The following is a 12,020-nucleotide window of genomic DNA, read 5'->3' on the forward strand; positions in this document are numbered from 1 at the left end:
AGCCTTTCTCTGGAGTTCATGTAACACCTCTGAGCTGTTAATGTCTGCTGCAGAGAAGTGCAAGGGGAAGCAAGGGGAAGACTCTCCTCTCTGCTGGCTCACCTCCCCAACCGCTGGGAACATTCCTTCTGGCACCTGGGCCTGGGACAAGCTTCTCCTCCTCCCTTCCCCTCTTCCCACACAAGAGCAGTGGCGGCTGGGCCAGCCTGCAGGGGTTGCAGGGGAAATGTGGTGAAGACAGGTTCTCATGACTGAAAACCAAGGCAGCCCCTCTCCAAACGGAGGGACAGTCCCCTGGAGCAGATGGCCACTTGAGGCCACAAAAAGCTGAACAGACCATGAAAGATTTCTGCTGCATAAGCACATGGTGAGGCCAGAGTCCTCACCCCCATGTTCCTGTCACTGGCTCCCAAGGCCCCAGTACTAATGAAAGTGACATTGAGCATTCACTGAGCACCTTTAATGTCAAGCCCTTGCAAGGTACATACAAAGAGTCATTTTGACAGTTCCGGAAGCTAAAGACAAGGGAAATGGAGGGAAGTGGAGGGCCTTGTGCAAGAATTTGCAGCTCTGAACACTGGCCCCCCCATCCAACCCTTTCTAACTGCTATGTCTGGCTCCAGGCCTGCTCTTCCCACAAAAGAAGCTGCCTTTTCGGTAATACCTAGCACATATTCTAAGCTGTTCTCTGAATCTCTGATAGAGGGACCCACACCCAAAATGATAATACACATGATCTTACCTTTCATCTTTTGGCCGTTTAGTGTAAACTATATACACAAAAATATAGGACAATAACTATCTTGTATTTTTTCCTGAAAACAATGTAAATAACACTGATAAAACAACCCATTTGTGTTTAATTTCAAACCAAACATGCTGAGTTCCCTTTTTAGTTGAGAGAGAAGGAATTTCATCTATAGAGGAGATGGGTGTAGGGGCCTGACTGCACAGATGCTGTGTGTCACAGCCAGGCCTGGGGTCTTCACGAAACACCCTATGTCACTGTTTTCGCCCCAAGAGATTTAACAGATTCACCTTCTTCACAACAAATTGCCACCAACTCCTCTCTGTGACAGAAACAAAGGCCCAGGGGAGTCTTGCTCCCCAAGGAAGTACAGGGCTCCGAGCCAGCAGCTCTGCTGGGAACTGGACCAGGGTGAGAACAGGAATTGCCCTGTGGGCTGGGGTCAGCCTCGGCCACTGAGGGGAAGAGGTCCCTGGATCCCAGTCATCCCAAGATCATGGCCTTGCCTACCTCCTGCTCCCTTTGTAGAGGGACTGGATTTCACTTTGTCTGTGTAAGGTTTTCCTGGGACCTCAGGCCCCAGCTAGTGCATCAAACTGCCCAAGAAGCCTTGTCAGACTCTCCCTGACCCCTGCTTCCCTTCCCCTTAGCTCCCAAAGCTCTGACAACCCACATCCTCACTTAGCTCTCTGCATTTGTCTGCTTGCAAGGCTTTATCTCCCCAGATGGTGGGGGACTTGCATGGATGTCCCACCTATGGGTTCTCTCTGTCTTTAGTCTTGTGCAGCACACACAAGGTTCAGACAATCAATATTCAGTGGATGACTCAGCCAACCTTTCCTAAGCCATTTGCTTGAGGGCACACTGCGAGCTCCTAGAGCTTCACCCACTGAGTCACGGAGAACACTTACAAGGGAAATGAAAGTTAGCCGCTCATGCCTGGTACTCTCATTCTGTGGTCTTGAGAAGCATACAACACCAGGATGTCCATGGTCATCTTACACATCTTGGAAGGAAATCATCTGTTCACCTTGTCCGCAACATTCAAGACTTTCAGGCTTTTCTGGCACTTGATGACCTCTGTGATGGGGCCCCACTCACATGTCTGACCCCACTTTTCCCTGATACTTGTGTGGTCACTCGACATTTCAGCCAACAGAGCTGTTGGCTATTCCGCATACCATCTGCTTGTCTCCTCACCTCTGTGCCCTTACTTAGGTTGCCCCTCCTCTTAAGAAAATCTTTAAAGCTCCAGATCCTACCTATATTTCAAGGTATCTTGAAATCTTCAGTGAAGATATTTATACAGAAATTTGCTAGCCTGGAATTTCTGCACCAGTTTTGGGACAAATGTCCCTTTCTCTGTTATCTTTTAGCTATCCGCTTAAACTGTTCTGGTAGGCCGCAAGCCCTTTAAACAAGGGAGACAATCTGACTTGAATTCTGCACCTGCCATGGCTCTTGACTACAGATTTGTTATAGAAACCACTTGACAGTGTTTGTTGAAGGTGATTGACAGCTAAGAGTTCTCTGGATCACTATCTACAGAAGGATTCTCTTCCACTAGAGCTAATGAGGCCCTTGAACATTTTGTAGATGGATTTAGCCCTATTTTGCTGACCTCCCTTTCCACTCCCCTATTCAGGACTACATTTCATCTGAGAGGGAAGAAGTGACTTAGACCTCAGGATAGGAAACGATTTGTAGCTACATCAGGTAGTCACAAGGATGGAACCCCAAGCTCCATAACTACCCTCAGAGGGAAACATCAATGGTCCAAGACCCATTCCAAGTGGAGCCATGAGCGTGAATAATTGAGGACAGAGAGCATTCTCAGAGGTGCTCAATGGGCCACAGGAAGGGAGGAAGGATTCCCACCAAGGGGAGTCAGTCAATGGTACCAGATCCAAACCCCTGTCACCCTCTCAAAGATTAGAAAAATCCAGTAATGTAAAGCGGCTTTTATAATGAGAGGTCCAGACATGATTTTGTACCTTCAAGTCCAATTCTGTAACAGAAATGGGCTACTTCTGCCTCTTTGGCTCTATTTCCAATGAGAAATGGATTGTCCAATTAGCTCTAGAGAATAGCTAAAGGGAGAGTAGGTTCTTCTTGAAACCTCCATCAGGCTGGAATTGAGACACATCCTTTTGGGTGTTAACTGGAGCAATGAAGAAACAGCTCAATCTTGGGCTGCCTCCTGACTCCCAAGAGCTTCGGTATCCTCCTGTGTAAAATGGGGGGAAATGGGGGGCGGGTGGACTGAGAAACTTCTAAAGGGCTCTTTCCAACCTTATCCTGAGGGCAGAGAAGTTGAGGTTTCCTCTAAGAGCATTCCTTTGGATAGCATGGCTGCAGTGACCATTGATACCTCTCTAACTGACACCTGCCCTATCACCGGAAAGCAAAATCCCAAGGTGTGGATGCCATCCAAAATAATTTCACACCCTGTGAGACAGGAGAAGGTTATCACTTCCAACCCTCTGGGATAAATGCTCTCTCTAATGCAAGACGCTCTGGTAGCTAGCTATTCCCTAAGACAATCTCACCATAATAAAATGCCTTTGGAGCCTCACATGGGACTTGGTTTTCTCAGAACTATAACTTTATTGTCATCTCTTTCTCCTAGCTCTTGTTTTCCACATTAATTCAAGTTGAAGTGCAGCCTCGATCATGTTGGCAAACATTCCAAATGGAAATGAATTCCCAGGTTCTCACTAAAAATTGCAACATCCTCACTAACCCAATCTGGATGACATTTTGTGTCTTATGTAATGTCTGTTTCCCGAAGGAATTAGAATGTTTCTGTATATAGTTCTGCCCAACAAATTTTTAATAAGGCCTACTCCTAATTACCTCTTAGGAACAGGCTGAGTCTGAGTCCCTGAAAAACCGACCATCCAAAAATCTGTTTTGAGCCAAGAGTTTTATTTTCAAAATTGATTTGAATCAGATGTGGAGAAGCCATAATAGCCATCTCTGTCACGTTCTCTTTTGATAAAATATCTCATAGGGGAGCCAGCTCTTGATGCCACAATCCAAGATACTGGATAGTCTGGAATCCAGAAGCACTCTCCTGCCCAGGTGCCTAAGATCGAGCCACTGATGAGCCTTTCCTGGGCAAGATGATTCTCTGTTTACAGAGCACTTTGGTTGACTCTCACATTAAGTAAGCAGGGCTCAAAACAGTCTCCCCATTTGGTAGATTAGGCAACTGAGAGCCAGAGTGGTTTGTTGATTTATTTAACAAACTTTTAAGCACAGGGCTTTCCCAAGGTCACATGGCTAGTGTATGGTAGGCAGGTACATGTCTAGCCTTCAGGTTAAACCACATGGCATTTATGTGTTCAGGTAAAACACCAATAGCAGTGTAGGCTCTGGGGAATGGAGAAGAGCTCTAACCAGAGAGAAGGTGGGAAAAGCTTGCATAACTGTGTTGTAAAGACATACTATCCTCGTACAAGGAGATGGGGGGCCCAAAGTCACTGGAATAAACAGGAGGAAAAGACTTCCTGCTTTGTAAATGGAGAAATCAAGGAAGAAGGTTTTGAGCCAGTCCTGGAAGGATAGTTAGGATGGAGTGACAAGGGAGCATTGGAGGCATTCTGCCTGGCAACAAAGAAGACCAAAGAAGCTTCCAGATGCTTGCTCCTGAATATAGCCAAGAGAATACATGATGCATAGCAAGGTGAGGAGAATGCTGTTTGCAGGGTGGTGCAGTGCTCCTCTGTGTTGGTCTCTCTGCAGCTTTGGGCAAGTCTCCTGACCTTCCGACCACTAAGCCCTGAAGTGAGGGAACTCTACTCCAAAGTCTCCTTCCATGGTAGGCCAAGGTGAGAGTCAAGTGAACTAACCATTGTAGTGAAGCATGTTAGAGTGTCAACAAAGGAAGGGGACATGGACAAGAGAGAAAAGGGAGGGAGGGAGAAACAAGGGAGGAGGCCTATGGTAGGAGCCTCTGCTGTGGACAAGCTTTTTCTTCAACAGGTGTTTTTCACATTTTCTCAGCAGGATTGCCAGGAGGTTCATGTTTGTTTCATTTTGTTCTGTTTTTATTTCAGCCTGAGACACTGAGTCTGAGGGCCCCCTGCAGATGCCATAGGAAAATGCTCTCAAACGCAACAGTCATCTTTTAGTCCAGGTTTTGGGATTCTAGTCAGTGAGATTCTTGAGTGTTCAGAGACCTGTAGCTCCTCATGTCCATAACATCCTTCCTTTGATGATCAGCTTCCATATCACCTTCCCTGCCAGCCCACCCTGGGCCCAGAGGCCCTTCCTTGTCTTACATGGTCCCTCACAGTCATACACGTAAGTACATGATAAGCCTACACTTGACTATTAGCTCTTTGATGGCAGACCAGGCAACAGTGGCCCAAGGAAGGAAGATTCAGGACATACACAGCACTTGGAACATCGGTGTGCTCAGGACAGGGAAGGTAGAGCAAGGATTGCATTTTCTTTTAAAGATTTTACTTATTTATCCATGAGAGACACACAGAGAGAGGCAGAGACACAGGCAGAGGGAGAAGCAGGCTCCCTGCGGGGAACCTGATGTGGGGACTTGGTCCCAGGACCCCAGGATCACTACCTGAGCTAAAGGCAGATGCATAACCACTGAACCACCCAGGTGCCCTCCCAGGAATTGCATTTTATCTCACTGGGGCCTTCCCATTTTCATTTTCATGGTGCTCTGGACAAAATTCAACTTAATTAACTGGCCCCAAATCAGGAAAAGATCACCTGCAAACTGGAAACAAATTTGGCAAGATGCAGATAAGAATCTGTCATTCTTATTTTCTGCCAGGGAAGTTTATTTGAAAGTATAGCTTTAAAGGGGATGTTTCTTCATTTGTCTTAGCATCAGTTAAGACCCACTAAGTCTCCATTGTAGGAATTAGAATGTTAAGCCTGACAATGGTTAGGAGCATCTTTAGTTATTCTTAACCTTTCTTCACCTTACAGAACACTTTATAAATCCGATGAAAGCTCTCCCTAGAGAGTAGAGAGCATAGATACAAACTTTTATACACCATCTCAGTGTGTACAGAATTCTAGAAACCTACCGAAGGATACTCCCAGGTTAAACTCCAGACTAGTACTTCTCAAATGTCATGCATGGATTTTCTCCATTAGAACTATCTGTGAGGTCTTACTAGAGATCCATTTGCTGGAGCTCTGTCCTAGGCCCAGTAAAACAGCAACCTGAGGAAGGGGCCCAGCAATCTGCCAATTATATAGTCAGTCCAAGTGATTTTGATAACACATTCAAGTTTGAATTGCCCATTGATATAGATCAATTTTTTTTCATTTGCAAAGTCACTTGATCAAAGTGACTTTTATGTGGTAAAATGGCAAAAACGAGATGCAAATGTTTTATTTCATATTCTACAAAACAAAGATTATATGCCTGAAATCCTACATTTATTATATGTTTGCATGTAACTTTCAGGAAACAAGCAGTGATACGTTTTAAGCTTCAGAATTTAAATTCGTAGTAAAATTAATTTTAATTTTAGTAAAATTCTGAAATTCTTTTAATTTTTAGTGAAATTCTGAAACTATAGAGAATTTATAGAATATGGTTGTGATACTTTGTTAACTAGAAAATCTTTCTTACTCTAATATATAAATATATAAAATATGATATATAAAAATATATCATGAAATGCTTAGATGCCTCAGATTCTATGATATCATTTATTTTTGTTTGTTTTAATATATGTCTCTCAGTAGTTGTGTCAATAAAGAGTTTTGGTGAGGAGCACCTGGATGGCTCAGTTGGTCAAGCATCTGCCTTCAGCTCAGGTCATGATCCTGGGGTTCTAGGATGGAGCCTTCTGTTGGGGGGGGGGTCCCCTGCTCAGCAGGAAGCCTGCTTCTCACTTTCCCTCTGCCCCTCCCCCTGCTTGTGCATGAACATGCTCTCTCTCTTTCAAATAAATAAAATCTTTTTTAAAAATAGAGTTTTGGTGAGTAGACTTATATTTATTTTATTTTTTAGACTTGTATTTCCAAAGCTTTAGGCCTAGAACATTTCTTATTGAATGGAATTCCCATATATTTTTGTAACATAAACATGGTACTGAGCTTGGAAAAGGTAAACACTATCTACTCAGAGACGTTTTATCTTCTAAAAGGCAAAGAGAAAAGTTTGCCTTTCATCACTGCATTCATTAACTTCTTATTTAATAGTCCATTTAGAAGTTAACCTCCTATTTCTCATCTTCCCCCACCAACAAGGATTTATGTCATCCTGTCTAGGACTGGGGTTAACTGTGCCTTCTCCATTAGCCTAGGAGACCCTGGAGGGCAGGCAGGTCCCATCCTTTAGTCATTTCTATAGGATTCCCTACCAGAAGGCTCCATGAGGAGATACACAGCCAGCATTTAATATAATTCACTCAACGAACACTTACTGATGCTTGCTCTGTGGCATGCTCTGTGCTAATCACTGGGTCTTACATTGATGAAAATGAGGTCACTATGGTTTACACAACATAAGAGTGAACACACTAGGAAGGGCTGTGCCCAGGCCTGTGTTCTGTGAAGCTTGCTCCTGCAGCTGTAAGTTGGAGGGGCTGGAGGGGGCTGATGGTGGGCTGCCATGGAACCAGTCGTCAGGCCAGGCTGTGTGCTGTGGTGAGAGTGGCCACGCCATCTTTAATATGTGTCCTACCTTCACTCTTTCTGTAACACTAGGCCTCATTTTTCTGAACCTGTTTTTTTTTTTTTTATTAAAGATTTCATTTATTTATTCATGAAAGACACATAGAGAGGCAGAGACATAGGCAGAGGGAGAAGCAGGCTCCCTGCAAGGAGCCCGACATGGGACTCGATCTCAGGACCCCAGGATCATGACCTGAGCAGAAGGCAGACACTCAACCACTGAGCCACCCAGGTGCCCCTGAACCTCATTTTTAAACATTTTTAAACATAGGCCTTATGAAGGGGTTCTTTTATATCTTGGATACAAAGGCTTCTAAAGTTGAAAGTTTATGGCTTCTGGCCTAGCAGAGGGGCCTCTCTCATTATCCTGCTCCTCCCTACACCTCAAAAGGGTTGGTTCTATGGCAGCAAAGTGCCTCTCCTGGAGCCCAAAGTGGGTCAGGCTGGTTACAAACAGTAGACACACCAGGCTGACCACATACACAGGAGGGCAGAGGCCACAGGCAGTTTTGCTCGCTCAGGTGGATTCCAGGATGTCTCAATGTCCACGCTGAGATAGAAGGAACCACGATCTATTCACCAGGATAAGAACTGTGCCTTGCTGAATATTTGCACTTTTCAGCAGCATTAAAGGAAGTCTTTTCTTGTCAGCCCTCCTCTTGAGCCTTATTACATAATCCACATCTTTCTCTGGGCTTCTTCCTTCTAGCATTTCAAAGCTGTCTTTTTTTCCCCTCCCTGTGTACATGGCATATTTCCTCTGTGGTTCTCCCCTGTATAATGTCCTTGGACAACTCTGGAAGGAGAAGGAGACTTTGCCTGCTTTCTGATGATCTGACACAAGAGCACAGGCTGAGTTTGAACACGGATGTTCAGAGGCTGCCAAGAATCCAAACTCCATCCAGAAAGTCAGATGCTCTCTTCTTGGAATAAAAAAATCCACTCTCGGGTGGGGTGGGAGAGGTGAAGGAGGGAGATGATGTTTTATAGGTACATCAGTTGTACCACAAAATGCTGAGCTGGGTTTCATGTTCCCACACACACCCCCACCCCCATCTTGAGGCTGGTGCTTTCCAGCACTGAATATTTCCAGTATGCAAATGAAATACCTCATTTCCTGCATTTCAACTAATTCTTCAAAGGCAAACCTCTCTCATTTTAAACAAATAGTGAGGGATGTGGCACACAGAGCTTTCTTAAACACAGAATGACAGCTTGCATGACCTCCAGTGATATGAAAGTAGCTGTGACAAATCTCATTTGTCTGTACTTTCCTTGGGGCTGAGAGTGAAGACAGTTGTGAGGCTCAGGCTAACTCCTAGGTGATAAAATGTGAGAAGATGTGACTTGGAAAACCACGGAGAGTGGTTTAATAATATAGGAAAATGCATATCATCCCACTTCTCTGCAAAAGTAATTTATATCAAGTGAACAATAAATGCATTTCTCAGCACTTCTACATGAAAAAGCTCTATGTGATAAAAACTAATGTCTTAGATCTTAGAAATGGCACAGTGATCTTATACTATACACACATGCCACTCTAGGTGTACCTTTCTACACACATTTAAGGAGGTAGTTTTGTGTATACCGTGGCCCTTGGCTGCTCAGCTTTGGTTTCATGATAACCCTAGGTCACTGATGCTCATCAGTGGTTCTTACATGGTTACTGGGTTTCTAATATTGCTGTAGCAACCATCTGTAAACTCATCACTCAAAACCACAGTCATATGACTTAGATATGATATGTATCTAATCATGTGGTCCTACCCCCTATCCCATACCTTGCCTCTTCCCCCCTGCATGTAGCCATCAGTCTGGATCCTGTCTTCATCACTCTTGCTTTCCTTTTTTACACAATTTTATTGCATTTATTTGTAGTCCTATAAAATTTTTAAAAAATCTTATCTGTGTTTAATTCAGAATATTTTAAGACTGACTTTTTGCACTTAATGTTTCAGTGATGCTACAGTTCAACTGCTTTGCCTGCTATGTGAACATATCATAGTTTATTTTCCACTCACCCTTTGATGGGCATTTGGGCTGCTTCCCAGCTTTGCTGTTGCAAACAGTGTAGCCAGGAGCATTCATACACATGCCCCTGCTTGTACACAGGTAAGGATAGGACCGCTGGAGCACTGCCTCAGTGAAACTCTCAACTTCAGGAGGTCAAAGCAATGTTCATACTTTATACAATCATTCCCCACACATAGGTGTACCTGGATGGTTCACATCACTCAAATCGATGGTCGATACATTTAAAGGATAAAAGTAGTATTTTCCATTTGGTATTTCCATCAGAAAAAGTTCAAAGAAAAACCACACATTTCTTCCAAAAGCCTAACATGCTATACTGACGCACAAAATGGAATGTCTTAGATCTTGCCAAATCTAGAACCAGTACAACTGATAAGCTCAGAAGAACCAAGATTATACCACTGCAGTTGAAATGATACCTTCCACTGATAGTTTTATCTAAATTCCAGGGTGTAAACAGTGCAAAATGCTGAGTTAAGAGGCCACATTGTAGACCTTATGCCCAAATGAATACTGGACCTCCCCACCCCCTCCCAATGGTGCTATTGGAGGAATCTAGGTTGTTTGCTTCTCTGCAAATAGGAGGGCATTTCGTGGTGAAAAAGCGTCCCATGTACTTTCTCTTTAATGGAGCGAGGTGCAGTTACCTTTTACATGCCAAACTGTAGTGTAATTAACAGTTTGTCCATAATCATCAGCAAACACTATTATCTGAGATTTCCACTGTAGTTTCACCCAACACTGTCATCCTTTGAACTCTAGTCAGTGATTTTTTTTTAAATATTTTATTTATTTATTCATGAGAGACACACAGAGAGAGGCAGACACATAGGCAGAAGGAGAAGCAGACTCCCTGTGGGGAGCCCCATGCAGGATTTGATCCCAGGATCCCAGGATCACGATGTGAGCCAAAGGCTGATGCTCACCCACTGAACCACCCAGACACCCCTCTAGTCAATGTTTTGACCGAACTATTATTACTCTTCTTATTCAGAAACTGCTTGACTTTGGCCCGGAACAAAACTCATCCCTCTGCATTTTTAAGAACTTCTACTTTCCCTTTTGTTTGGCAAATCATCAGCATTTGAAACAAATGGGCTACTTGGAGTTGCAACCCCCTACCTAGGAAGCTATGTTTCAGGAAGATGAGGTGTTTTGTGGCCTGGAGAAGACAAGAGACTGAAGATGACTTACCTTCACGTAGAGCTGCTGAAACTCCTCGAGGTTCAGCCTCCCACTTGGACAGTCCTTGAGGAAACCTTTGTACCACTGCTTGAGCTCGTGCTCGTTAAACTCCGTGCTCTTCACCAGATCCTCCATCACTTCGGGGGCCAGTTTGCTATTCTGTTTCCCCATCCTGCCTGGAGAAAAACAAATTAATGCAATTAGCTGTGATCATTTCAAGCCTGATTAGGAGCCAAGTCAGAGTAGAGTCCTAAATAGGCCTGTGATGGCAACTCCCTCCACTGTGTCAGATCAACCCCCCAACCCCCCAAGTCTGCCTCCTTCTATTTGGCATTCCAGAAAGGAGATGAGTGAAGAAAGACCCTTGTGGGGCTCGAATGGTGGTAGGGCTCTTCCTCCTCCATCATGCGTTCCCACTCACATTGCATCGACTCCCACATGGAAAGGCAGCCATCCCTGTTGGTGCTATTTGTGTAAAGTATATGGGCACTGTTTCTCTTTCCTTCTAGGAATTAAAATGCAGCAGCGCTTGCTGCCTAGATAGCTAATTCCACATTTAGTTTGTAAGAATATCAAGTGGGATTATTGACACACGCAATGAGAAGGCTTTACAGGCAAATGATTATAAGCAGACTTGGGAAATCTGATCAGCAATGGTAGCAAATCTCAGCTGGTTCTAACATTGCAGCTTTTTTTTTTTTTTTAATAGAAACAGCTTATTTTTATTAGCCAAATTATTTCTCTTTCTCCTCTCCTCTTCAGAGGTTTTCTATAAGGTCGCCATCAGTGTTGACAAACTTGATGGCTTTTTAGAGAGATTGGGTGGTGAATTTCAGTTGACCTAATTCCATTCTCCTAGTACTACTGCTAGTAAGTAAAAGTAACAATACATAAAACAATGTTACCTATATCTGTTATGTGCTAGGTTATGGACTGTTTACTAGCTGTGTTACTTAGGGCAATATTAATTAACCGCCTTATCTCAAATGTGTTCCTTAACGAAATAAATATAATGACAAAACTCTTCAGATTCACTGTGATGGCTAATTAAGATATAAGCAGATAAATAAAAATAAACAATACTCCATAGTTAAACTAGTTTTTGCACTAGTGCAGGAAAATTAAAGTGAATTTTTAAAAAATTTCCCTTCAATCTTGTTTATTTTAAATTTTTTTAAAAATATTTTATTTATTTATTCACGAGAGACACACACAGACAGAGGCAGAGACAACAGGCAGAGGGAGAAGCAGGCTCCATGCAGGGAGCCCGATGTGGGACTTGATCCCGGGACCCCAGGATCACGCCCTGGGCCCAAGGTAGTTGCTCAACCACTGTGCCACCCAGGCATCCCTCAATGTTGTTGTTTTATAACGAAAAAAGTGA

General features: G+C 43.7%; 1 protein-coding gene across 1 annotated transcript in view; it reads right to left on the reverse strand.

Moving 5' to 3' along the window:
• VSNL1 (visinin like 1) overlaps positions 1-12,020 on the reverse strand; it is a 103,139-nt gene that overhangs the window by 49,172 nt on the left and 41,947 nt on the right. Inside the window, exon 2 of the mRNA XM_077844062.1 lies at positions 10,646-10,812. Coding sequence (XP_077700188.1) covers positions 10,646-10,807 — 162 coding nt within the window. The 5' untranslated portion in view covers positions 10,808-10,812. The remainder of the gene's footprint in view (positions 1-10,645; positions 10,813-12,020) is intronic.

Source organism: Canis aureus, chromosome 12 (genome assembly GCF_053574225.1).
Source record: "Canis aureus isolate CA01 chromosome 12, VMU_Caureus_v.1.0, whole genome shotgun sequence".
NCBI lineage: Eukaryota > Metazoa > Chordata > Mammalia > Carnivora > Canidae > Canis > Canis aureus.